The 24,337-nt window shown below is 37.3% G+C and overlaps 1 protein-coding gene across 1 annotated transcript in view; it reads right to left on the reverse strand.

Annotated features, from left to right (window-relative positions):
• The window catches only part of ROBO2 (roundabout guidance receptor 2), a 409,048-nt gene that overhangs the window by 9,831 nt on the left and 374,880 nt on the right, over nt 1–24,337 (reverse strand). The window contains exons 25-28 of the mRNA XM_054392730.1: nt 21,136–21,396; nt 17,749–17,963; nt 7,502–7,684; nt 2,740–2,910 (exon numbers count right to left, since the gene is read on the reverse strand). Of these exons, the coding sequence (XP_054248705.1) occupies nt 2,740–2,910; nt 7,502–7,684; nt 17,749–17,963; nt 21,136–21,396 (830 nt within the window). The remainder of the gene's footprint in view (nt 1–2,739; nt 2,911–7,501; nt 7,685–17,748; nt 17,964–21,135; nt 21,397–24,337) is intronic.

The following is a 24,337-nucleotide window of genomic DNA, read 5'->3' on the forward strand; positions in this document are numbered from 1 at the left end:
TCCTCATATGCTTACAGTCTGGGATATGTGTGGTATGTGCTGTGTATTCATGTTTCTTAGGTCTTTTACATTGTCCTGCATGGTGGCAGCTAACAAGAAAGAAGTGCTCAGGATGTATATGGGAAAGGGCAGAGAAAAGACATGGCTGGAGTTTACTCAATTAATTAAAATTTAAAATGACCTATCCACCATGTGACAAGATTTAAACACAGGATGCTAGGACTCATCCTTGGGGATTTGAACATGACTGACAAAATATGTTCTCACATGACAAATCTAAGAGAAAGTATTTGTAAGGACTGGAGAACTCATCTCAGAAACAGAAGAAAATGTTTAATGGTGTTTCCCACTGAAATCAGGATGGCCCAGAACTGAACAGACTAGTCTGCATTAGGACTCAGAATTGCTGAATCTATCTCAGGTTCTGCTACTTGATGTTTCTAACTGTAGCTTGTCTCTCTTTGTAAAGATCATTGCAATATTCCACACAAAGCATCCAGTTACCACTTAATTTCTGTATACCAGATTCCTAAATTCAGTTTGTTTACATATACACAGGTCGAAGTGACAGTCTTTAGCTTCCTTAACTGACAAACATTCTTTTGCAAATTTAGCTGTGACTCAGGCTTGCTGTCACACTTTAATGATTCATATTTAGTAAGAATTGAAGTGGAAAAAACTATACAATTTGTGTTTGTGTTTTTGTGGTAAGACAAGATGTGAAAGTATCCTCCAGCGAAAACAGGAGAGTTGTTTTTTAAACTAAATCTTAAAACCTGATCACTTTCACTAGTTTAAAACAATGCCAGATTTTGTGATGGAGTGACGTCTTGAGGAATCACACTTCCATCAGTCTCAATGCCTGAAGTGGAACCACATTAGTTTTCTGTTACCAGCATTATTGTTAAACATTTCGCAGCAACAGTACTCAGAAGGCAAAGGATTAAGATCCCACCATACTGAGTGCACTACAAACTCAGATGTACAGAGGGCTTGTGGTCCAAGAGGCCCATAGTTCAGGGTGACAGGATATGCCATGCAGAAGAGTTAACATACACACAGAAAGAGTATTGCCAGCACCACCACTCCCACAGTTCACAGTTACAATTCTCCAATGCACACCTATTTAATGGATATATGTAGTAGGGAGGCCTCTGGAATATATATCCAGAAAAGCAGGGCATTAATGTTTAAACCAATTCAGATCTCTACGATTGGAGCCTAAGCTACTTTGAGCTGTTTACCCAAATCATGTAGTAATGAGGATGAACCATAGAGCATGTGATGTATCAATAATTCCTTTGGTGAAGACATTCACTTCAGGAATCTGTTTCTCCACCTACATGGTCTGACAAACACAGAATATGTTAAAGTATACTGCAAAATTGTATCAGTACACCTGATAACATGACTGAGATGAGAGGTCTGGTGGTTTTAGAGGCCACAGTCTACCTTACAAGCTGTTAATAGATTTTTATACATGCACCTAGAGTAATAAACATCACATTACAAATAAACCAAACTAAATATTGTCTCGATCAAACCTCTTTCTTACATTACCTGTCTAAAAAAGAAATTGGAGTTGAACATGACAATCCTTATGGGTCCCTTCCAACTTGAGATATTCTATGAGTCTACAATTCTTATATAATTTTTATTAGAATAAGGATAATGTTTATACTGAAATCTAATTTTTTTTTCACACTTTCCCCTCACATTGGAAAATTTATCAAACCATAATTGAAATGAGGGGATAATCTCACTGGCATCACACCTACTTCTGTGGTCCAGTTAGTGTTACGAGAGCCACTGACGCAGGTAGAACAGTCTAGCTCTCAAAATCTCCCCAATTTGAATACTCCAAGAGAGGTCAGGATGAGGAAGGTCATCAAGTCTCCATCTGCATATATCCTAAGTGATTTTCTGTTTGTCTGCTTCTCCCCTCTGATTATTTCAATACCTGCAGGGGCAAGGCTGGACATCAGAAGAAATGAGGCAGAGGCAGCCAGCTGGACTCCTTTCTACCCAGTATTTCTTAAAGAGTAGCAGGCATCATTTTGCATCTTTTGCCCAAATCAGGAGGTGGTAGGCAAAGATAATGGAAGATTGAACTGATCTTAGTCATTAGAAACGCAGAACAGACATGCCTGAAATTTCTACATGGGAAGCAGTGGCCAGAGAGAAGTGATGTCAAAGAGAGAAACGAGGGAAACAATGTCAAGTGGATGTCAGCAATACAGCATGGACAAGATGTAAGGAAGAATGATGAGAAAAGCATTGCACATAGTGTTGTAGCTTCTGGATGGCTGTCAAAACCAGCAAAGATCGGTGTTGTGGGACCAGCCCTACACTTCTCTTTAGGATTTCATGGCATGCTGCTACTGCTGGTGGTGGCTACTTTCTTACAATGTAAAATTACCCAAAGGACATTTTCAGTGTCAACTCATGTGCAACACAGCCATTTTTGGGTAATATTTATGCTGAGATCTAAGAAAACCTAAGAGATGCTAATGTGTTCAGAGCAGAAAAGCAGCAATGAAGAAAGGCTCCTTGAGGACTCACTTAACAAAGTTCCACACTGCTATTGTTGCAATATCGCTCACGTGGCAACCCAGAGACCTCATTTCACCAAACAAATAATTTACTGCATTGCATTCCTTAAAAGATTGCTCTATGTTCTTCCACTCTGCACACCTGCTTGTGGCAGGTTATCATCAGGGACTTCACCACAATACTTACCGTCTGTTATTCCCTCCCTACGATAAGGCAAGGCGGGTTGGTCCAACCGTCCTCCCTTGTGTTTTTTAGTTGGCCTCGGCCTCTGACTCTGATTGACAGCTGCACTGGTGTTGCTGTCAGTAGAGAAAGGACTGCTTGGCCGAGGTCTCTGAGAGGAAGGATATACTTTGCCTAAAAAATAAGAGAAACCAGATGAAAAAATGTTATTGCTTTGAAACGGGCTGTTCTATCAATGTCTGTTCTGAAACATTAAATCTGGTCTAATTCTCAAAGGCAAACAAGTATCCCTTTGAGGTATCCACTGACAACAACTGCAGTAAGAACAAGTGAAGTGAAAAACTTGGCATTCTTTTGTCTTCAGCTTTTATAATTAAAATCATTCCATCTGTTGTGATAAAACTACTGTATGCCATATAACTCCTACCTGCTCTGTGTGCTGAACAGATGTATCATAACAACTCCTCAGCCTTGAGCTGGGAAGGAAAACAGTTCTGCAATCATACTAGATTTATCTCCTCCTGCCTTCCACCTTCATGTTTGCTGAGCCAGATTCTCATTTTACAGGCTCCCATATGCACTGTATATCTGGAATAACTCCAGTGAGATAAACATCACTGATTTTGCAAGCTATGTAGCAGTGTAGGTTTGTATACTTAAGGGCACTTTTTTCTCAAAAAAATAAAAATTGGAGTATATTTAAATGCTATAATTTTCCTGATGGCTTTCATTAAGTGTTAAAAAAAAACACCCTGATGTACTTTGACTGAATTTATTCCTCAGATTTTTATATACAGAGAAAGAAACTAATCAAGCTATGTGTTTTCTCTTTTTAAAAAAATCTTTGATGCTGTTCCGTGGAGCAGATCATTAAAAGTATCATGCAGGAACCACAGGACCACAGTTCACTTACTACATTCACTTCCTCTTGTTTTGATATTTTTATTCAGTTAATCCAGCTACATCTGTAGCTATCTGTTCTGCCATTCTTGCCAAATATCTTGGGGATGTTACTATTTTAATTCATTTAGAACAGGTACAGAAAGTTCTTACATATTTTAATCCTATATGCAGTGGAAAATGTATAAGCCAGTCAGAATATCTGCTCCTTCAGTGCTACTGTAGGCCCAAACAGTGTAAGATTTGATGGAAAGTAGCAAAATGGCTGTTTGTTATTTTTCTGACCTGAAGCTAGTAAGGAGCTTTTATATCTTCTAGTTAACTTAGAGCAGGGTCGACCCTGCTGTGAGTTATGTTTGCTAGTAAAACCTTGCAACTGATATGCTTACTTCCAACATGCCATCACACACAACCTGACCAAGATATGCCTAATTCAAAATAACATGCTACCCACTGTTTGAAGTATTCTCAGTGTGAAGAGGGAAAAATGAAAAAAATAAAAAAAGGAGCTATAATCTAAGATGAAGTTTCACATTGATATATATATGTTAGAATAACATCTCAGTATTTGACTTCAGAGATTTTCTGACTTGTATCAGGCTTGATTTTTGATCTTCTGACTAATGTGCACCCTGACGAGGACACTGCTCTTAGGCAGGCTTGCTTCCCAGCTGAATGTGGCTGCCAAATATTGGAGGTTACCACATTTGAATCCCTCATGGACATCCTCTAAATCTCTACCAAAATAAGCCAAACTGAACTTAAATGGTATGAAAAGTATGCCTTTTCTAACCTGTCTTACTTTAGCTAAAAATGAGTTACAGCATGCCCACCCAAGCAGCTAAATCTGGAGCTGGGAGAAAGCAGTGATATGCATTTGGAGCAAGGCTGGAAACATTAACCTGGCACAGCTGTAGCCAGACAAAGACAAGTGATCAAGCCCTTGTTCCAGAGATAAGGATAAAATAGCAGATGAACACAGACAAAATATTAAAATCCCATTTAAAAATTACAAAAAAAAACCCCAGGCCACTAATGCAAAGAAAATCAGACAGGAGGCTGAAATTTTATCCTAGATCACAGCACATTGCACAGATGTTTTGCAAAAATAAACTCATAACATGCAAGTGCAAGTAGTGAGTGCTGGACAACGATTCTTCACGCTTACTCCCTTGACTAAAGAAATATGATTATTCATTCAGAATGTTGGTTTGAAAAAGAAATAGACACCAAACATTCTCTCTTCTATAAATAAATAGTGTTGACCTGATTCAGACATGGGACAAATACAAATGACGTGCAGGCTCCCAAAACATATTATTCAATTCACCTAATAACTGATTATAGCATCTTGTATTTGTATGCAGCCTTTCCAGTAAGAATTGCTGAATAGTGTCAGACTCCCTGGAGTAGATTTAGAGACAAGGATGAGTCCATTAAATCTTAATTTAATTTCCCAAACATGTTAAAAAGGAAAATTTCATGGCAAATCATGCAGTGGAAACTGGAATCAAAGTATCTGGCAGATGAGACATTTAGCACCTGGATTCACTAGTGCCTCATGATTCTCAATCAAACACAATCATGTGAGGCTATCAAGTTCAACTTAGCCTTTCATATCAGTGGGAATATTTACAACTGTTCTGAATGGGTGAAAATACCTGCCCAGACTGCAAAGGAATAGAGTCAGGACTCCATCCAGAGCAATGAACAAAAGTAACACTGCTCCTTCTCCACCACAAGACACAATGGGGAGTTTGCTGCAGTGCAGCAGGACCATTAACAGACCTGTCTGATTGATCCATGCTACTCTCTAGGAGGTATCTTATTGTAATGAAACTGCAGTTAGCATTGGGAAGTTATTTCCATTTGCAGAGGCTTTTGTAAGGAAAAGATGGGAGGGCTATTTGCTTGTGGGGTTTTTTTTTGTTCGTTTGGTTGGTTGGGTTGTTGGTTTTGTTTTTTTTTTCTCCCTCTTTTTTTTCTCCATTTTGCCTGCTGTAACATTAAGTGAGCAAGAAGCTAATAATGTTAAAATTGTTACAACAACCTCTGGATACTTTGTTGTATCCTAAACTCTAATAGTCTGTCCTAGGAATTACATGCAAGTACTCAGTGCAATTGTGATCTAATTAAGCTAGGAAAATATAACTGACAAAAGGGCTTTCATCCTTTCCTTGTAGTTTCCATTTACATAGCTACAATAAGAAATTATACTTATTTGAAAGGGTCTGTATGTTTGTATGCCCATTTACTTTTGTTATGTGTATGTTTGTTGCGGAAACTGTACTTCTTAATGTCCTGATACAAGCAACATTAACTTTGGATGAATCTTTGCCTTAGCTTTGAGTGAGACGAAGAACAACAGCAAAAAACAAAACCAAAATCAAACAACAAACAAAAAACCAACAACAAACCAAACCAAAAAACCCTATCCCACAACATTGGGAAGGAGTTGCTGCTTTCCCTCAAGACTGTTTAGGAGATTCTTCAAGCAAAACAGTAAATTTTAAATTATATTTTGGCTAAATGTGGCCACAGTAGGTTGATGAAAGCCTACATTACTTTTTGGTTTGTACTGCTTTGTTTTTTTCAAATTATGAGATAGTTACAGTCAATTTCCACTAGCATGAGAAGCAAATGAGGGCTTTAACTACATTTAACAACGAAAGAACTATCTTTTACAGATGATGATGTCCTACCAAAGTCAATGGCAAAAGTCCCAGTCATTTGAGAAAAGATGTACCTGTTCACCCTATAGTTTGTTGGCAACACAGGACTTTGCCATTGATTTTTAGCTTTGTTCCTAACATTCCTAAAAGGCAGTGTTTGACATGAAGTCATTGCATGCAGAAAGCCTGCAGTTTTCTGCCCTAGGATGTAGAGACATTTGTTACAAGTGCACACATTTTACTTAAGGATAGACTTCACAGCAGACTAATAATCATTTAAATCTAAAAAGTTTTAAAAGATAGGAACATTATGGAAACTGTGGGCTGGAACTGGCTGAGAAAGCATAACAAGATCATGCTATCTAATCTAGCTTAATTATCTAAATAATTAGTTATTTTTGCTATTTTGACAAGACTAAGAAAATGTAAGTACTTTTTTTCCCCCCATAATATTTTAAAATAATTTTTACTTGTTCTTTTCTATAAAGAAAACATATAGTGCTTTAAAAATATGAACCAAATTTACTTTTCATTAATTCATTTTAGAAGATTGGCTGTTTTCAAAATAGATAGTCACTTTGCATTTGTTACATTTAACTTAGCAGATGCAGTTGGCATAAATAAAATTTTACTTTATCAAAATATATTAATTTATCAAATTATGTATTTTTAAATTAGTTATTAATAAGGCTTTTTAACAGTTTGTATTGTTAACAATAAAATCACATCAGTTCACCCCATGCTTAGAAAAACTTCACAGTAAAATACATTTTTGCAAGAAGAGATGCAGCAGAAGAGCAGGGATAATAGTTTAGTTAAATCATGATGTTCATCACTGTAAATGCAAATGATTGTGAGAGTTTGAAAAAAATGAAATCAAAGACTGCATGTCAGAATTAGTGATCTCTTCACTGAAATATTAAATGAAGCACGTCAGTAAATCTATAGCAGGGTCAGCACAAAGGGAAACTGCAGCAGACTGAAGGTGCAGATTAGAAGCTTGTGCTATTCACTACTTCAAATCACTAAAAATGAAACATAATGCAAAGTTTCATTTAAAATATACAATAAAAATATCTCCATCCACCTTGTTCCATGCATGTTAGACGAGAATGAGACGCAAAATCACTGAGAAGAGGAGAATAGGCAGAGAAACCCTTCATGCAGAAAGCATCAACTTTGAATCTACAAACCTGTTCTTGTCAGGCTGGTTCCATCCAGCCTAAAACCAGCTTTATCTGCTGCTGCAACCAGTGCTTGTGCAAAACTGCCGCTGGTAAAGATCGAGTCATCTGAGGAGCTACCTACACTAGATCTATGACTAGAAAAGTTACGGTCCTCATCAGACGCAGAACCCCATCCATTTACCATTGAACCTAAAAACAAATGTAGGGGGGTATTGAGTTGTGCATATTTGATATTTTTTGACCATGTCAAGTTTAAAGACCCACTTAACACGCCCTTTCTCAACAGGAAACCCAAAATTCGTTCGATAGAACTTGGTACAAAAGAGCAGTATTCATCTAACCCTTAAAGAAACACTTAATATGTCCTTGTACAACAGGAAAACCAGAGTGTATTTGATAGAACTTCATGTAAGAGAGCACTATCAAAGCTAAGAGGAATTTCATTCATAGCTTGCTCCGTGTTGCTTTGATCCTGTAAAAAAAAAATTATACGTATTCTCTACAAATGCAAAGTGTTTATAATAATTTTTTAACAGTTAATACATTTTCCCTGAAACTGAAATGAATGTGCATTTTTAAAATTTGGGGTTTTTTAACCTGACTTATTATAAATTGGTATCCAGTTTGATATTTGCAAAATGAAACCTTAATTTAGGACAGCACAAGTATGTGTCTTGGTAGATATGGCTGAAGTTAGACACTGGCTTCAAGAGCTAACCCTGAACAGGACTGGTATCATGTAATTTTCGTACTCAAAACTTTAAAAGAGATGACCAACTTTAATGGCCTGAAGAAAGCTGACCTAAAGTAGTTCATTCTAGTGGATTAAAGTTACTTTAAAAAAAAAAAAAAAAAAAAGAAAAAAGAAAAAAAGAAAGAATTAACATTCAAAAGCAGAGCAAATATATACTCAAATTTAATGAGTCAGTCACAGATACTGGTCCCATGGTATCTCCTGTCTATGGATTACCACCACTTCAGGAGAGGAAAGTAATAATAACATCTTTAAAATGAAGTCATAAAACCAGGTAATAGGAAAAGCAGAAATCTTAATGTAACTAAACTGTAAAGAGCAAAATAGTGAAGGAAGGATACATGTTTTTTGCTCTTCATTTATATTTTCTTTTATCTTTTCCAATGCAGGCATGTCAGTATGCTGTATTTTCATACGCTACTGCTCAGTTGAGATTTTTTTCAAAGTAATGAAATTCTGTTTCTTTTGTGTGTTCAGATGGAGCTGATGGTGTCCTGTCCCTCCGAAAATTCTACACTATGCAGTGGAGCTGCAGGTAAAGGAAACTTAAGCTAGCATGAAGTACCTAGCTTTGCTCTAGGAAAGGGGCACCCATGCTAATTAGCTACCAAGTGCAGCTGAGGTGCAGATTCACAGGCTTTATTGGGTTGGAAGGCACCCTCAAAGGTCAGCTTGTTCAACCCCCCTCCAGTTAGCAGGGACATCTCCAACTAGATCAGGTTGCTCAGGGCCATATTGAGTATGATCTTGAATGTCTTCAGTGACAGGGCCTCAACCACATCCCTGGGCAACCTGTTCCAGTATTTTATCACTCTCATTGTAATGAACTTCCTCCTTATGTCCAACCTAAATCTACTCTGCTCCAGTTTAAAACCACTGGCCCTCGTCCTATCACTCCAAGCCCTCCTAGTGCCTGGTCCTAGGGGACCCAGCCTTTCTGTAGCTCCCCTTCAGATATTAAAATGTAGTTATAAGATCTCCCAAGAGCCTTTTCTTCTCCAGGCTGAACAGACCCGGTTCTTTCAGCCTGTCTTCACAGGAGAGAGGGCTTCTGCCCTCTAATCATTTTGGTGGCCCTCCCCTGGACCTGCTCCAGCATGTCTGTGTTTCTCACATGTTGGGGGCTCCAGAGCTGGACACAGTACTCCAGGTGAGGTTTCACCAGAGCAGAATCACCTCTCTCAATCTGCTGGCCACACTTCTTTTGATGCAACCTAGGATGTGATTTGCCTTCTGGGCTGCCAAAAGTGCATTGTTGGCTCATGTCTAGCTTCTTGCCCACCAGTACCCCTAAGCCCCTAAGAAAATCTGCAGGGCTGCCCTCAATTTCATAATTCTCCAGCCTGTAACAAGTGTTGCCCCAACCAGACTGCTTTTGGGACCTGCTCTGCTATGTGGCATTGCATTGTGCTGTATACACTGACATACATGTTGTTCTGAGACAGAACAGGTACCTTTCTTGAAACACCTGAAATCTACTTTTTAGAAAGTGGCATGTATATGTTGAAAAAAAAGCCCAGTGAACCTGTGAGGTTCTTCAGAGAACTGTTTTTCAAAGATATGAGGACATGTGTCATGACAACTATTCAGTCAGCACAGCTCAATTTGTGTAAATGTACATGAGATGTGTAGCCATGCAAGTCATGTACTTCACAGCCTTTTTTTCAATGCATGCTAAAGAAAGTGTTACTGTATTCAAAACTGTTAATTAGTAAATCAATAATGACCTGCTTATTAGTACCAAACTGATGGGCTAATTAACTAATGATGGTGTCAAATATTAAAAATATCCTGCAAAAATAAGTCATGAGTACAATAAATGAATATTGGAATTTAGTCAGTAGCATGCTGCTCCACAAACTCCAAGATCAATGGATTATTTTGTGATGCTGCAGTGACCAAACTTTTTAATGTCAGCAAAGTGTCAGGCTATAATAACAAAAGTCCCTGTACTCCTAAGATACAAGAAAAGAAACTGAAGAGGTCCATGGAGGTCTGACAGGCAGAAAGTGTGTTAAGTGCAACAGGGAGTGACAGAGTTTGATTCTGCTTGCCAAGAGCACACATAAAATTGTTATTTTCCAAACAGACTCGACCCGAAGCAGACAGATGTAAGGAAGCCTAGATAACAGCAAGGGAAGGCTGAAATGAATTTCCTCTGAGAAGACAGTTTCTGAACTAACAATCAAAGTACGATAGGACATCATAGTGAATGGAGAGTAAAAAGGCTTAGCAACAGTTACTGATGATGTATGAAAACAGATACTACAGATAAAACACTTCATGAAGATGTAAGAAAATGAAATGCTATAGTTGAGGACATTTTCAAACAATTGCTTATCAACATTTTCTGCCAGACATGTAAGAACAAGCTGAAACACAAAAATATAACTAGGCCTACAGATATCAGAGGACAATAATAGGGTGCTAAAAATTTAATATGTATCCTACTACCTTCAGGCCTGAGGGTTTTGCATGATACCTTCTATTCCACACAGAAAAATATGAAAATATATACTGTACCAAATAGGTAGGGTTTTCAGTAACATAGGCACAAGACTAAGAATGTTTTAAAGGAGCTTGGGTTTAAATTTCCGTCTGCTCACATTGCTCTCTCCATTTTCTAACCAGTCACTCAGCTGTTACACACCATATAATAAGATAAACTGGATGAGACACTCTCAGTGTTTATCTAGTAAATGTTGCTATTTTTCTACCACTCAGACATGCTGGGAGTTCCTAAATGCAGCTAAATTTTAATTATTAGTGGAGTGCTGTTATCAGACTGACTATTTTACAGGGTAACTGTATAGGAAACCCCACTTCCTGGATTCCTTTGCCTTCCCATGGACAGCAAGCATTAGCCAGGCTGTGAATAGTGAGTGCACTCTGCTCATGGATCACTTCTCCTTCCCCTCTCCTACAGCAGGGAGGGACCACCAGTCAGGCTGGAAGCATATCTCAATTCTTGCAGTGATGTGAGCTTTACTGAGATGTCAGCACAGTTGAAAACCAAACCAAACAATGCCCCCATCTGAAGCACTGTACTCAGATCTGGAGGCCCAGCATAAGACAGACATGGACCTGTTCAAATGGGTTCAGAGGAAGGCCACAAAAATCATCTGAGGGCTGGAACACCTCTTCTATGAGGAAAGGCTGAGAGTTTGTGTTGTTTATCCGGGAGAATAGGGGGCCCTGGGGATACCTTACTGCAGCCTTTCAATACTTAAAAGGGGCTTATAAGAAAGATGGAGAAAGACTTTTTACCATCACCTGGAGTGATAAGACAAAAGACAATGGTTTAAAATTGAAAAATGGATAAAATTGAAAAATGGATATAAGGAAGGTATTTTTTTACAGTGAGGGTGATGCACGCTGAAACAGGTGGCCCCAAGAAGCTGTGCATGCTCCATCACTGGAAGTACTCAAAGTGAGGTTACACAGGGCTTTGATCAACCTGGTCCCTGTGGGAGGTGACAGGGGGGTCAGATTAGATGCCTTTAAAGGTCCTGTCCAACTCCAACCACTCTGTGACTCAGTGATTCAATAAATCTTTTGGTTGCTGGAAACGAAGGCAAAACTCTTTATAACTGCTGAAGTCAGCAAGACTTCAGAGCACCCACAGCAGTGAAAGGTGAAATCTCTGCATTGTATCTAACTGGTTCCTGAGCCGTTCAGTTTCCCTGCATAAACAACTTTTTCACCACCAAAATGTGCAGCAGTAAAACTCTGGCTTGCTTTGCCCCACCAGAGGTGTGGATACTGCCTAGAAGGCATGGGAGTGCTGGAGCTCAGCCCAAGCACCTCAGGCCACCAGGCAGCTGCGTTAACACAGCACACATGGTGACTGCTTGTTTAAACACATCCACTGGCCCCTTGTTTTCCAAATCAGATGCACATTTGTTTTTTTCTGAATAAAGGCAGAATAAGAGATGCTGACATCCCTTTCAGATCAACTGTGCATTTTGAAATGGAATGAAACAGGCTTTTAGTGTCTCCTTTATATGCAGAGCACATTTGAGCGTCTCCTTTACATCCAAGAGCATATTTGAGTTTTTACTCTTTCTGGCAACTGTAAATTTTACTCTTGCTGACAGCAGCAGTAAATGCTTTATGCAGAACAAAATCAACTCTGTGAAAAGTTGAACTCTGTTTTCTTGTTCCATAAAATATCTCTCTGGTGCTAATTCAAACAGAAACTTTTTATTCTCAGAGAGAGGTAAAGTGAACAGAGTTGATAGCTTCTTGTAGACTGCATGCCGCTGCTTTTAGCTGCATTTTTCAGACAATAAAAATGTTATTTGTAAAGTGTACTCTTTCTTCTAAAAAAACTAAGAATCTAGTGCAGTTGGGAAGTAAAAGCTGCTCACAAAAATACTAACAATTTGGTAAATTCCATTAGATACTTTATGTGCCACAGGCATGCTTAAAGTTCACAAATTATGTCACTGGGACTTGCATGTGCTTTCCTTAAGGAGACTGTTAAGCACATGCTAATATTAAACCCCTCTTCCTGTGCAGGTTTCTTGATGGAACCCAGCTAGACTGCTTAGGTTTGTGAACTACGGATGAAGTCGTTGGGGACTGATGATGCTTCAGCAAAAATGAGTTACAGAATTCCTTTACTATTTGTACAGGAGAAAGACATTATCCTCTTTTGGATATATTTGACTGCTGTCATGATTAAAAATATTGTCCACTGATTTTAGTGGAAGTGATGGAATAAAAGGAGCAACAGCAATTGTACCATTAAAATAAGAAAGAATAATAGAAGGGGATGAGTGTAGATTCTGATTATGATCACAGTTCAAAACCTAGACCTGTTTTTACATTTTACATTATACTTTGCTGAACTTGCTCAAATATTTAACTGCACACTTGAAACAAACCCTTAAGTCTTAAAATTTTTGGTTTGGAGCAGCAAGCACTATATAAAAAGAGGTAAAATATCATACATACATATTTGCCACTTCACAGGTCCAATCTTAATTAATGCCCTTCATAAACATTTAATGAAAAATGAATTTATGTAACTTATCCAGATTTATTTATGTTTGCATTTTCAATCTTTCTAGATTTTTTTGGTTTCCATATTGCTGAAAGGCACAAAAATTTCTCAAATTTATTCAAGCTGTTAGAGAAGAAATGCACACAGAACATTAAGTAGTTGCTCAAATGTTGCTGAGCAGTAGAATACTATGATAAAATGGCATCTTGCTGTGTCTCTATTACTTCTTCAGCACTAAAATTAATTTATGATCAGTCATCAATTCATTTACATGTCATTTTATGCTAAATCCATCGTTGCTGATGAATGCATATCCCTAGATCCATTAAGCTAAAGTCTGTGCTTTACAGTATGACCCTGCTAATTGTTGCATTACCATTTTTATGAGATACAAAAAGTAGCAGTTTCCTATTTTCTGAGCACATATTGAAACCATGAAACACATTCTTCCTATTAAATGCAATCTGTCAATCTGCTTACAAAATAGAATCTTTTGCAATAGGTATCCCAAAGCAAATCGATATAAATATTGAACTCTGCAATGGTAAAATATGGCTCATGAAAATGATTTTGTGTAGTTTTGTACTCGGACACAACGAATGAACGACTTCTACCATACAGACAGTTATTAGTGACTCTTTTCATCAAGACCAAAACATGCCAAATAAGGGATTTTCTTCCCTGATGAACTATATAATCTATGGAAATCTTTATAATTTCAGATATATGTAATTCTACTGAAAAAAAAATACTAACCATTTGCAGTGGTACTGTTTATGAGAATATCTCTCTGCTTATATCAATTTCTATCAGTTAGGTAAAAAAATGTTCTAATTTCCATGTTGGTTAATGGGTGTATGTCTGCATTCAGTCAGAATGACCAGGACTTAAGATGAAAGAAGTTCTCACTACCAGGTTCATAGGGGTGCAGCAGAAGAGGAAAATAAGTAGAGGGTGAAGAAAACCCCCAGACCATAACAGTTTGGTGAGCAAAACTAGCATCATTCATAGCAATGTCATTGAGAAGCAAATTAATTTCTTATACAGTCATCATATGAAATTGATTAATTCTATTACACTAAAATACTATAACAGACTCTGCATGCCATAACTCTGGACAGCAATTCATTATAAAGGCAAACATTAAACATAAGAAAAAAAACCCCAAACCCCAGTGTGTTTCTGTGTCTCTGAAAGCAAAAATAGCCCTAAATAACTGTGAATTAACACTCAAGTTAGCAGAAGATTTACAGCTGCTTTTCAGTTCTTTTTTCCTTTTTTTTTTCTTTTTTTTTTTTTTTTTTGTATAATGAGAATCAGTAACTCGGTATGCTAACAAACCCTGAATGGTTTGAGAATGAAGCAGAACTTTGGGGTTAATTTTATATTCCTTTCCACAAATGTTCAGATCTAAGCCTCCCTTCTTGAGTTTTCTTTGCAATCTCTAGAAAATGTTAAGATACAGATACTGTGCAATACTTTCTTTTCACTGTATTATACATGTCAACATTATATCTCTGCCACCTGCAAAGAGAAAAACTTAATAGCGCAGATTAAATCCTTGTCTGAGTCTTCAGTTAGCTGGAACTAAAACTCAAGGGCCTGGAAGACAACCTGACTTTTAAACAATTTAAAGGAGTAAGACGGTGATTTCAGAGCAATTTAGCAGTTTTATGCTGTGCTCATACAGCACCAGTGTTTTTCCTCAGAGATTCTCACATTTGGCATTGGATGAAAACCTCAGTCTTAGCTCAGCCATAAAGAACAAAGTACTGTTTCATTCCGACAGTATCTTCAAGTCATTGCTGAAGTATGGTAACAGCACAGAGTTAGGAAACTTGCCCTGCTCACCATACAGACACTCTATTTGAAGGAAGTCTGGGCCAAGGGTGGACGATTTAGATTTCTCACAAACACTGAACTCACAGGGCATAAATAGAAATAAACATAAATAGAAATATTGCTTCATCTGGATCAGTTGTTCTTATTTACCTCCATTTAAAAAATAACGTTTAAAGTAGTGAAAATATGGTGGTATATAAATTCCTGGGAAAACACTGGTTTAAGGCACCAAAAGCTCTGTGAAAAGAAGTAGCTTACATATTCTCAGTGTAAGGAAAAACAACTTTGTTGTTCTACAGTATTCTAAAAGCACCCAAGTTAAAAAATGAGAAACAAATTAGAAACGATTAGTGCAATATTTTATACCCTCCTTAACAATAGTAAAAGCAGTCTGGAAGAGTTAACAGAAACAGATACACAAAAATTAAAACTCTCTTTTGAAGCAATTTTCCCAGGTATAATAAGCTATATCCTTTCACGTCTAGCAAAATACAAGCTCAAAACAAACTCTCAGAAAATTGAGGCTTTACCCATATAGTAACTGAAGAAAACAGAAGTAGATTTGTTATTTAGAAAGTCTGCTATTTTAGAGATCACTGAGGCTAACAAATGGGTATATTTTTATAAGGCTATAGTTCTGTAATTATTTTAAGTCAACTTAAGTGTTGGCTGTATACGATAGGGAAAGTCTATAATTTTTCTTCCAGCTGTACATTCCCTTCCTGTAGTGCTGTCAAACACCTTAACATGTGGTGGACTAGATTAAGGAACAGATCCAGCTAGTAATTAAACCAGCAAAAGAAAAAGCCAAAGAAAAACCTTAATTTTCATCTGTATGAGACCACATCAAGATAATGGTGATGAGTGGAATTGCATTTAGATCACCTTATGTACACTCCCAGAATACATTACCAGGTTCTGCCCTATTTCTTTAAAAAAAATACCAAGAAGTTTTTAAGAGTCTAATAACTAAAAACTCCAATAATTAAACAAAATGTGTAACTATTATAATAAGCTTGGATATTATTAATAAAATGATAAATGCTAATGAGTTCAGGAGTCTACAAATTGGAGAAGAAATGTAGATATTTCTCACTTTGTGCTTGGTAGACTGGTCTACAATATTAGGTGTAGATGTAAATGTGGAAAACATTCATTGTCTGATTTATGGATATATCAACACTGACATACTAATACATACCAAATAGAAAATGTATAGCAAACTGATTTTTTTAATTTATTGCTGCATTACCAGTGCAAAACTCTGACTGCATGGAAAGGCTTCTGAGCCATTAGAAAGATATGCAGAAATATGCAGAATTATAGCCTGAAGGAGATTACACTAGAAATTCAAGAAAAGTGACTTAACATACTCATGTACTAATAAGTTAACCTTATCAATTCAGGGATTTAAACTTTAACTCCATGGCCCTCACTTAATCTGGATTTCAAATCGCAGCAGAAGAGATAGAATTCTTAAATCTTAATTAGATTGGCAAGCAGTCTGGCCCCAGGGTGAAGGAAAACCTGGAAAGTGGGATTAAGGTACACCCTATTTAATTCAAGAAGGGAAAAGGAAGAAAATTATAGGTATTGATGCTCTGTCACTGCCACATTCCTGCAGTCTTTTCATAATAACAATGTTTAAGTAAGGGTGAAAAATCCTTGGAATTTCAAAGGTCCAGAACAACGAGGTGAAATTCAGCAGTGCTATAGTAAGTTGCACTGAGCAAATCTCCCTTAAAATATAACTAACAATCAGTGGTTTTACACTAGAATCAAAGACTGAAGAAGTCTTTATGAGCTATGGACGCTGTGTACACTTGGGTCTCCTGTATAGCTGTACACTATGGGTACAGTATTTTATATAGAGACTCCAGCTCAACCTGGAAGGAATTATGCTGATGCTTACAAAGAGTACATCCATATAATATCTGCATTATTAAAAAATTCTTTCATGCCCTACATTTTATCAACAGTGATTTTTACTCATTAGGATTCTGTGCATTAACTTAATGTGGATTTCTAGGTCCCCTTTGATAATACATATTGTAACTTTTCACGGCATGTAAAGGGCAAGAAACAGTGAAGGAAGGCATGTCAGAATAATTCAATACCTTCACTGAAAAGGAACAGTTACTACATTCAGCAAGTAGCTTCAAAATACACATTTTCCTACAGAAATGTTGTACTTATAAATAAATGTTGTGCTGATCTAACTATAGTTATTCTCAAGTTTCTAACATCCGTCATCTGTGAAAGCATTTACCAACAACAATATCTAAAACAGCTTTAAGATAACATTTTCATGCTGCTTCTGATTTATGAAATATATATTCCTAAGCCATGGTCTTCCCCCTCCTTTTTATGTAACTAGCTTGCTTCTCCAGTAGAGTGAACTTTTCATGAAAGCTAGGATATAATTGAGTTTTCTTTCAAGTCTTTAAAGCTTTTTAAAATTCATGACTTTTCTTATCATTTCACAGGAAAGCAAAGTATTTTCAAATCCTTCTTTTAGTGTTTAATATTAACACATTTTAAATGTTAGAGAAATAGAGTGGAATAAATTTTCACTTAGGAAGTGTTTGACTGATGATGTATTTTACTGCTAGAAATACGCTGATGTCACTGTTCACTGCATTTGGTTACCTGTCACTGAGCTGTCCAAATTGTCCATACTGGAGCCTGGCGTAAGCTCTAGACCTCTTAGTGGCCTACTGATTTCTACAGTTTCTTCTTCAATATCATCCTCATCATCCTCATCATCTGGAACATCTGTTTCCAAATCTGAAATAAGGTTTCCAGATACATATCCTAGGGGTGGAACTGGAGCCTGAGGAGGTTGTGTATTGCTTTGGAGGTGCCTACACAAACAAAGAGGAAAATGTCATCAGAATGGATATGTCATGGTCAATAGAAATAGATTTATAAAAAGAGCTTGTTAGGTCAAACTCAAGAAAGGTCAGTTCAGTTATATACATAGTTTCTAATACCACAGTACCCGCACACTTTCCAGTCTTAAATATACTTCTGGTCCTGTAAGATAGGGAAGGTCAAGACTGTCCTTTTAGAGATGAGGAACACTGTATATTTACAACGTAAATCAGTTAGGGAGTCCACAGTAAAGCATAATTCTGAATCTCAGCTTAGCATATAAATATCTCACCCAATATTCCACCTTGCAAACCACATGTTGAACCAAAATTAATTTTCACTTCTGCTTAAACAGACTCAGAGTGCTGAAGTAGAAGTCGTGCTGAAGAGGAGAAAATGACTAGCAGGACAGAAGAAATTTTCAAGTCCAGTGAACCCATTATCAATGAGACCTCTTTATTTTGCTTTATTCCAAGCAGTTTAATTGATTTAATTGCAGGAGTATTAGGGCAAGCATGTGTGAAATTACTACATGCAGCAATCACAATTAAAAAAAGAAAAACTATGATAAAAATCACCCACAGGATAGCTAAATAGCCAAAGGCGAGCATGAGGCTTGGAGCTTCATTTGTGTGGCCTCTGAGAGGCTAGAGGGGCAAAGAACAACCATCAGCATTCTCCACAGCACTAAAAGTACACAGTGAGCTGTGCCAGGGGGCCCAGGCCCGACTGACCTTGGTGTAAGAGCACGTATCATGCTTGAAATTACTAACTTAGGCACATAGGAAACCCTGAGTGGCTGTACAAGAGGTGCTGTGGACCTGATCTCAATCAGCAGTGCTTTGGGTGGGATCCAGTATTCTGTTGGTCTCTTGCCTGGACATTAGCATAACAGAAAAAAAATTAGAACTGTTACCTGTTTCGTTTTCTAGCTCTAATGAGCTGTACTACTGCCTATACTTGATAAGTGCAGTGGTTCTCTTTATTCAAAGAGCTTTACTTTTTTGTCCCTTTTTTTTTTTTTAAATCTAAACCCACCAAATCTGAGAATGCCACAGTAAAAGTTATGTCACTGGAATCTCTGTCCACTTTGGTGTAGGTTTTAACTTGATGCTTATTCTGAAGCTTCTTTGCAGGAAAAATGCTTCCCTTCTAACATACAACCTCCTTCAGATTAGCAGTTCTTGAACGCTTTTCTGCCAAGACACCAGGTTCTTATCTATGCCGAGCTCAAAACACTACACTAAAGGGCACTACCATCTAACTAACCCTCAATAAACAGTGTGATTAGCTCCCAGTCAAGCAAAATACTTAAATATATGCTTAATGCTAAGCATGTGATAGAACAATTGAAGTCAATTTCTCTTATAGTTAAGAATATACTTCAGTGATCTGCAGGATCAAGGCCTTAATGACTATGAACTTTTCCAATAACCTCTAATGTGTTCTTTCTTAAATTTTTGGTTGGCTGGTTTCTATATATCTCTTCTGTTACTCCTACAGTAACCTATCTGACAGGACTCGATGGTTCTGGATAGATGAACTTTGTGAAAACTAAGAAATCTTCTTTCCTGTTTAAGACAATGAGGGACTTTCCACTGACTCTGAACAGCATTTGCTGAACAGCATGGTACATGCCCAGTCAAACAACAGTGAAGCATTGAAGAGTTGTCACTATTACAGAAATTGCTTGCATTCACAACCCTCAATATTTACCTCAATGCCTGTTATGAGGTCCTAGTATGAAAATAAAGGTTATCTCCTAGTTACTTTTTTCAGAACTTCAGGTTCAAGTACATTGACCTTATACAAGAGAGAAGTAAAAAGCTGTACATTCCTGACCACATTATGAAAGTTTCCAATCAATTTTCTTTTCTCCAAAAAGGGAGCAAGACCTTTCCTGTCAGCTGCAAGAGGCTTTGCTACACATCCTGCTACATTATCCTCCCACAGATTGGCACCTATGGTTTGTAGGGCGTAGAAAGTGTAACAGCTGCAAAATGCAGCAGTGACTGATGGTGCAGACAGGGTATGCATCTGTGTGCTGGCTCAGATGTCAGCTACCTTCAACAGGCCAGGTCTAGCTGCTGCCTGGGATTTGGATCTGTCCCACAGGCAGGCCAGGGTCCATGCTTGGCAGTGTAGCGCTGCAGCAGGACCAAAGAGTACCCTGTTGATTGAGTGCAGATTGCAGACAAGCCTCGAGGCTTCACAGTGTCCAGGGAAAACAGCTGGCTTTGATTTGGCACCACCTGCCTACCTGCCTGATCTATTTATGGTAGCTCAAGCTGAATAACTTTGTGGCTTTATTTACCAGCAAAGAAAGGCTGCTCCTCTGCTGGCAGCACGCCAATCGGTAACTAGCTCTGCTCCTGTCCTCTGAGATTCATGGGCTTTGTCTGGATAGAAAAGTTGTAAAAGGACAACTGCTGCTTAGGGAACATCCAGAAAGCAACTGACCTTCACCATATCCCCATCCTGCTGCAGTTGACAAGTTCTTTTTTCAGTCCCTGAAGAGATTGCTTCTGTTTGTTTTGCAAGGGAAATGTTACTGTGGTATTTGCTTGCTCTTCCTTTAAAGAGGCATAAAGCACTCTAAAACGCTAGATCCACTTTGTAAATACTAAAACTGTCCTGCTACAGGGGTTTCCATATAAATCATAAATTTTCATGGCATTTCAAACTACAGTCAGAGATGCAAATGCGTCATTCTTATGTGATACAGGGTAAAAGCTGCTATATTGCTCTTTCAAATTATTATTCTTATTTTTAATCAGAAATTTTGAATCTCAATGTTTTCAAAAATCCTTAAAAAATTGTATCTTTTGCTGGCCTGAAAAAAAAGAGCACTTTGAACTGCAAAAGGTTTGAGTATGTGGGTGTTAACTACTTAAGTGAATCTATGCTAAACTCCAGAGAAATATTATATTTATGTATTTTTAGCCAGGATTTAATATTACCAAGCATTATAATTTTAAAAGTACCTATTAATGTTTAAGGCCTTCACACTGTAGATAGAGTTTTTCTATTTCTTTTTCCATTTTACTGACTTGGAAACATTACTCATATGTTGTTGAATACAGTCAACACTTATGTTAGCAATGAATAAATTATTTTGTGCTTTCATTTCCCAGACTGTAAGTGCTCCCTTCAAACATTTACCATGTCTGCTTTGCTATGTCAAACTGGTAAGCCCTAGTTAATTCGTCAAGGTGGGCTTGAAGCATTGGTTGCATCTCCTCTCGTGGAGAAGGTGTGAGGGTTGCAGTTGACTGTTGCCCAAAGGAGATCGCAGGTGATGAAGCTACTCCTCGGACAGGAGGTGTGGGAACACGATCATCATCTTCTTCAAGCTCATCCTCCATGCCCTGATGTAGGTAGGTTTGAACTGGCAAAGGTGGACACCAACCATCACTGTCGTACCTAAAATAAAAACCAAGTAAACTTAGTATATATCAAATCTCATCTCTGTTGTGCAGCAGAGGATATGCAGAATTTCTGCTACATTTTGCATCCTCTTGCACAGTGTAAGTTTTAATATTGATTGAAAATAGGGTTAACATTACTTAAATTCTCTTACTGAGTCTATTTAATTTTTACTACAACATCTGTGCAACTTGAACAAGATGTGCAACAAAAAAAAATATTAATCACATTCGTTAATGGTGATTAGATAATACTATACCACAATCAATAACAAAAATTAACTAACTCAAAATAACAAAAATGAACTAACTCAATTCCTTGATCATTAACCTAGGAGAACACATGAAAACTGGATCTATACATGAGAATAATTGAATTCTTAAAAGGCAGAGTGAGATTTACATAGTTGAACTTCCTTACTCCTATCCTCCCCTTTATTTGTCTATAAATTATCTGGTTTTATTGTGTAGCTTAAATAAAAAGCTACACTTTCCACATAAATTTTGGTGTTTACACATTGCATATAGGTATCTACCAAGATGTATAATACATTAATGTTGCAGCAGCACTGACACTAAGCATATGCTATGTCACAGCACCAACTGATAAAATACACTAGCCACATGTTGACAGCTCTGCCAGGACTCCACCTCCTAACCAGTCTTTACTGGGACTCAGCTAGACAGTGCTAAATTTCTGAACACTTGCAACACACTTGCCTAATGTAAATTAAAAGATAAATCAATACCAATTTTCAGTCTTATACCAAAGGTGTAAGATATGATGGTACAGATGATCGGGGCTAGAAACAAAAGCTTTATATTCTATTACTAATTCTTATGCAATCCTTGCCAGTAATTCAATGTTTTTTTGTCTCTGTCCTCTGACTTTTCAACTCAGTGTTGTATTACAATATCAACCCACGACTGTGTCCCTTAGAGACACCAGCATTACCTAAGACACATATGCCCTGCTGACGGTGGTCATTCCCTATGCATTATCCCCCCAAAGTAATTCCCTGTTTCCCAAATCTGAACACAACTTCAGCTGTGCAAGGCTCTGCTGATGATCACACTACTCAAATCTCAACATTGTCTACTCTTCCCATCTTCAAACACCCAGTCAGTCTGCAGTCCCTTGAGCATCTGCATACATTTCTTCTTGACTCCCAGTGTATTTCAGGTTAGACAGCTCTTTTCAAAGGGCAACCAGACAACCATCTCAGACCCTAAAAGGCCATTTGGCAAGCATCAGCTAAGTCACTTTATCTTCTTTCCCCCTCCAAGGACTGCTGACAAAGTGCACCCCTTATGAGTACAATGCATGCAGACAATGCATTGTAATACAATAAATTTCTTAAATGAGTTTAGAAATACTCCTTTAAGGCTTTTGATTTGGAAGGAAGGAATTACTAGTTTCCCAGAGAAAAATCAATCACTGCCAGTTCTCTCAAGTGTGAAGCTGTGTTACAGAAAGGCTGGGAACACTGAGACAGGGAAATTTTGAAACTTACTTTATGAACAGAACATTTCCTTTAAGCACAACACAAAGGTTTCTAAAATTAACTAAACTAATTTTTCCTTTTTAAAAAGTCTATACTCTGTATTTAAAAGCACAGATTCAAGTTAGCTAAGCCAACTTGAACTAATCATACAAAAGTCTGTGGAAGACACATGTTGTAATTAAAGCAAATACCACTTTAAATCTACGTCTAGATATGACTATATACAGATAGAGAAACATAATTTGTGTACAGAGGTGCAAATATATGCTGCATCTTAACACTTGTCATTGAGCTTTTGAGCAAGTGATCATTACCACTTTCATAACAGAAATTTAAGAAAATGTTATATGACAAATTCAATTATGTAGGAGACAAGATATGACTAGCTCTAATTTGTCTTTCCTTGCAATACTCACTCATGACATTGCCATTCAAGGGTGAAGGGACCATCCTAACCCACACTACTAAAAATGTGCAGTGCAATAGCTCTGCCACTTACTTTTACTTTCTCAACCTCATGCTTTGGTATAACAGCTTCTTCTTTAAAAGGGACAGGGCAGAAACAGACTCCTTGGTGACTTTTCAGTAATGCATAAACGAGCTTTGGATGTACTTGCCTTTTGACCATTCTTGCTCTGAACCCCCAGATGTTCAGCTTGCTAGTAAACAGATTTCTTAGTAAATAGATTTTGCACAAGTATCATATCTTTATCTAAATTTTGTTTGAAATGGAAAGGAGCCTAAGCCTAAAATTAATGACATTGAGATTTAATATATCAGGTACAAGAACCTTTGTCTTCATAATGCAAGATGTCTGAAAAGCCACCAGTTCTAAACCATGTTTGAAAAAAAAAATCTTCCAGAAAAACCTAGCAAACCTAGCAGACTAGATAAGAACTATACCTCACATAACTGATACAGTTATTGAAACTTCTGGGACCAGCATACTGAATATTGATGACATCCATGATCTTTTTAGTTTTCTGAGTAAATAGAACTGGGTGAAAATGCATGCAACCTTTTCCCAATATTTCTTATTAAAATTGAAGTACTGAAATTTTTACTAGGGACCTGTGATTATAATTTCACGATAATCAAATCTCTAAATAATTTCTAATTAACAAACATGACTCTCTGTGTTCCTGATTTTTATTCCCTTCTCAGCACTTTTATTCTATAGTATTCTTTTGTTATTAAAAAGCTTGGTTCATGACATTGATAGCTGGAGAGCAAAGAGAAACTTCAAAGTTATGGTGGTAAACACAGATATAATTAAGGAGGACAACAAGAAACAAGCATGATGTTTGTAGAAGACCATAAAAAAGGTCAAAGTTTCAAAGGAAAGAGCTTGCTAGGGAAACAACAGTTTTAAAAGCAACATAAGGAATACAGTCTATGATTCATTGCATTTTAGCATGTTGAAAACAGAAACAA

The sequence above is a fragment of the Indicator indicator genome, chromosome 1 (assembly GCF_027791375.1).
Source record: "Indicator indicator isolate 239-I01 chromosome 1, UM_Iind_1.1, whole genome shotgun sequence".
NCBI lineage: Eukaryota > Metazoa > Chordata > Aves > Piciformes > Indicatoridae > Indicator > Indicator indicator.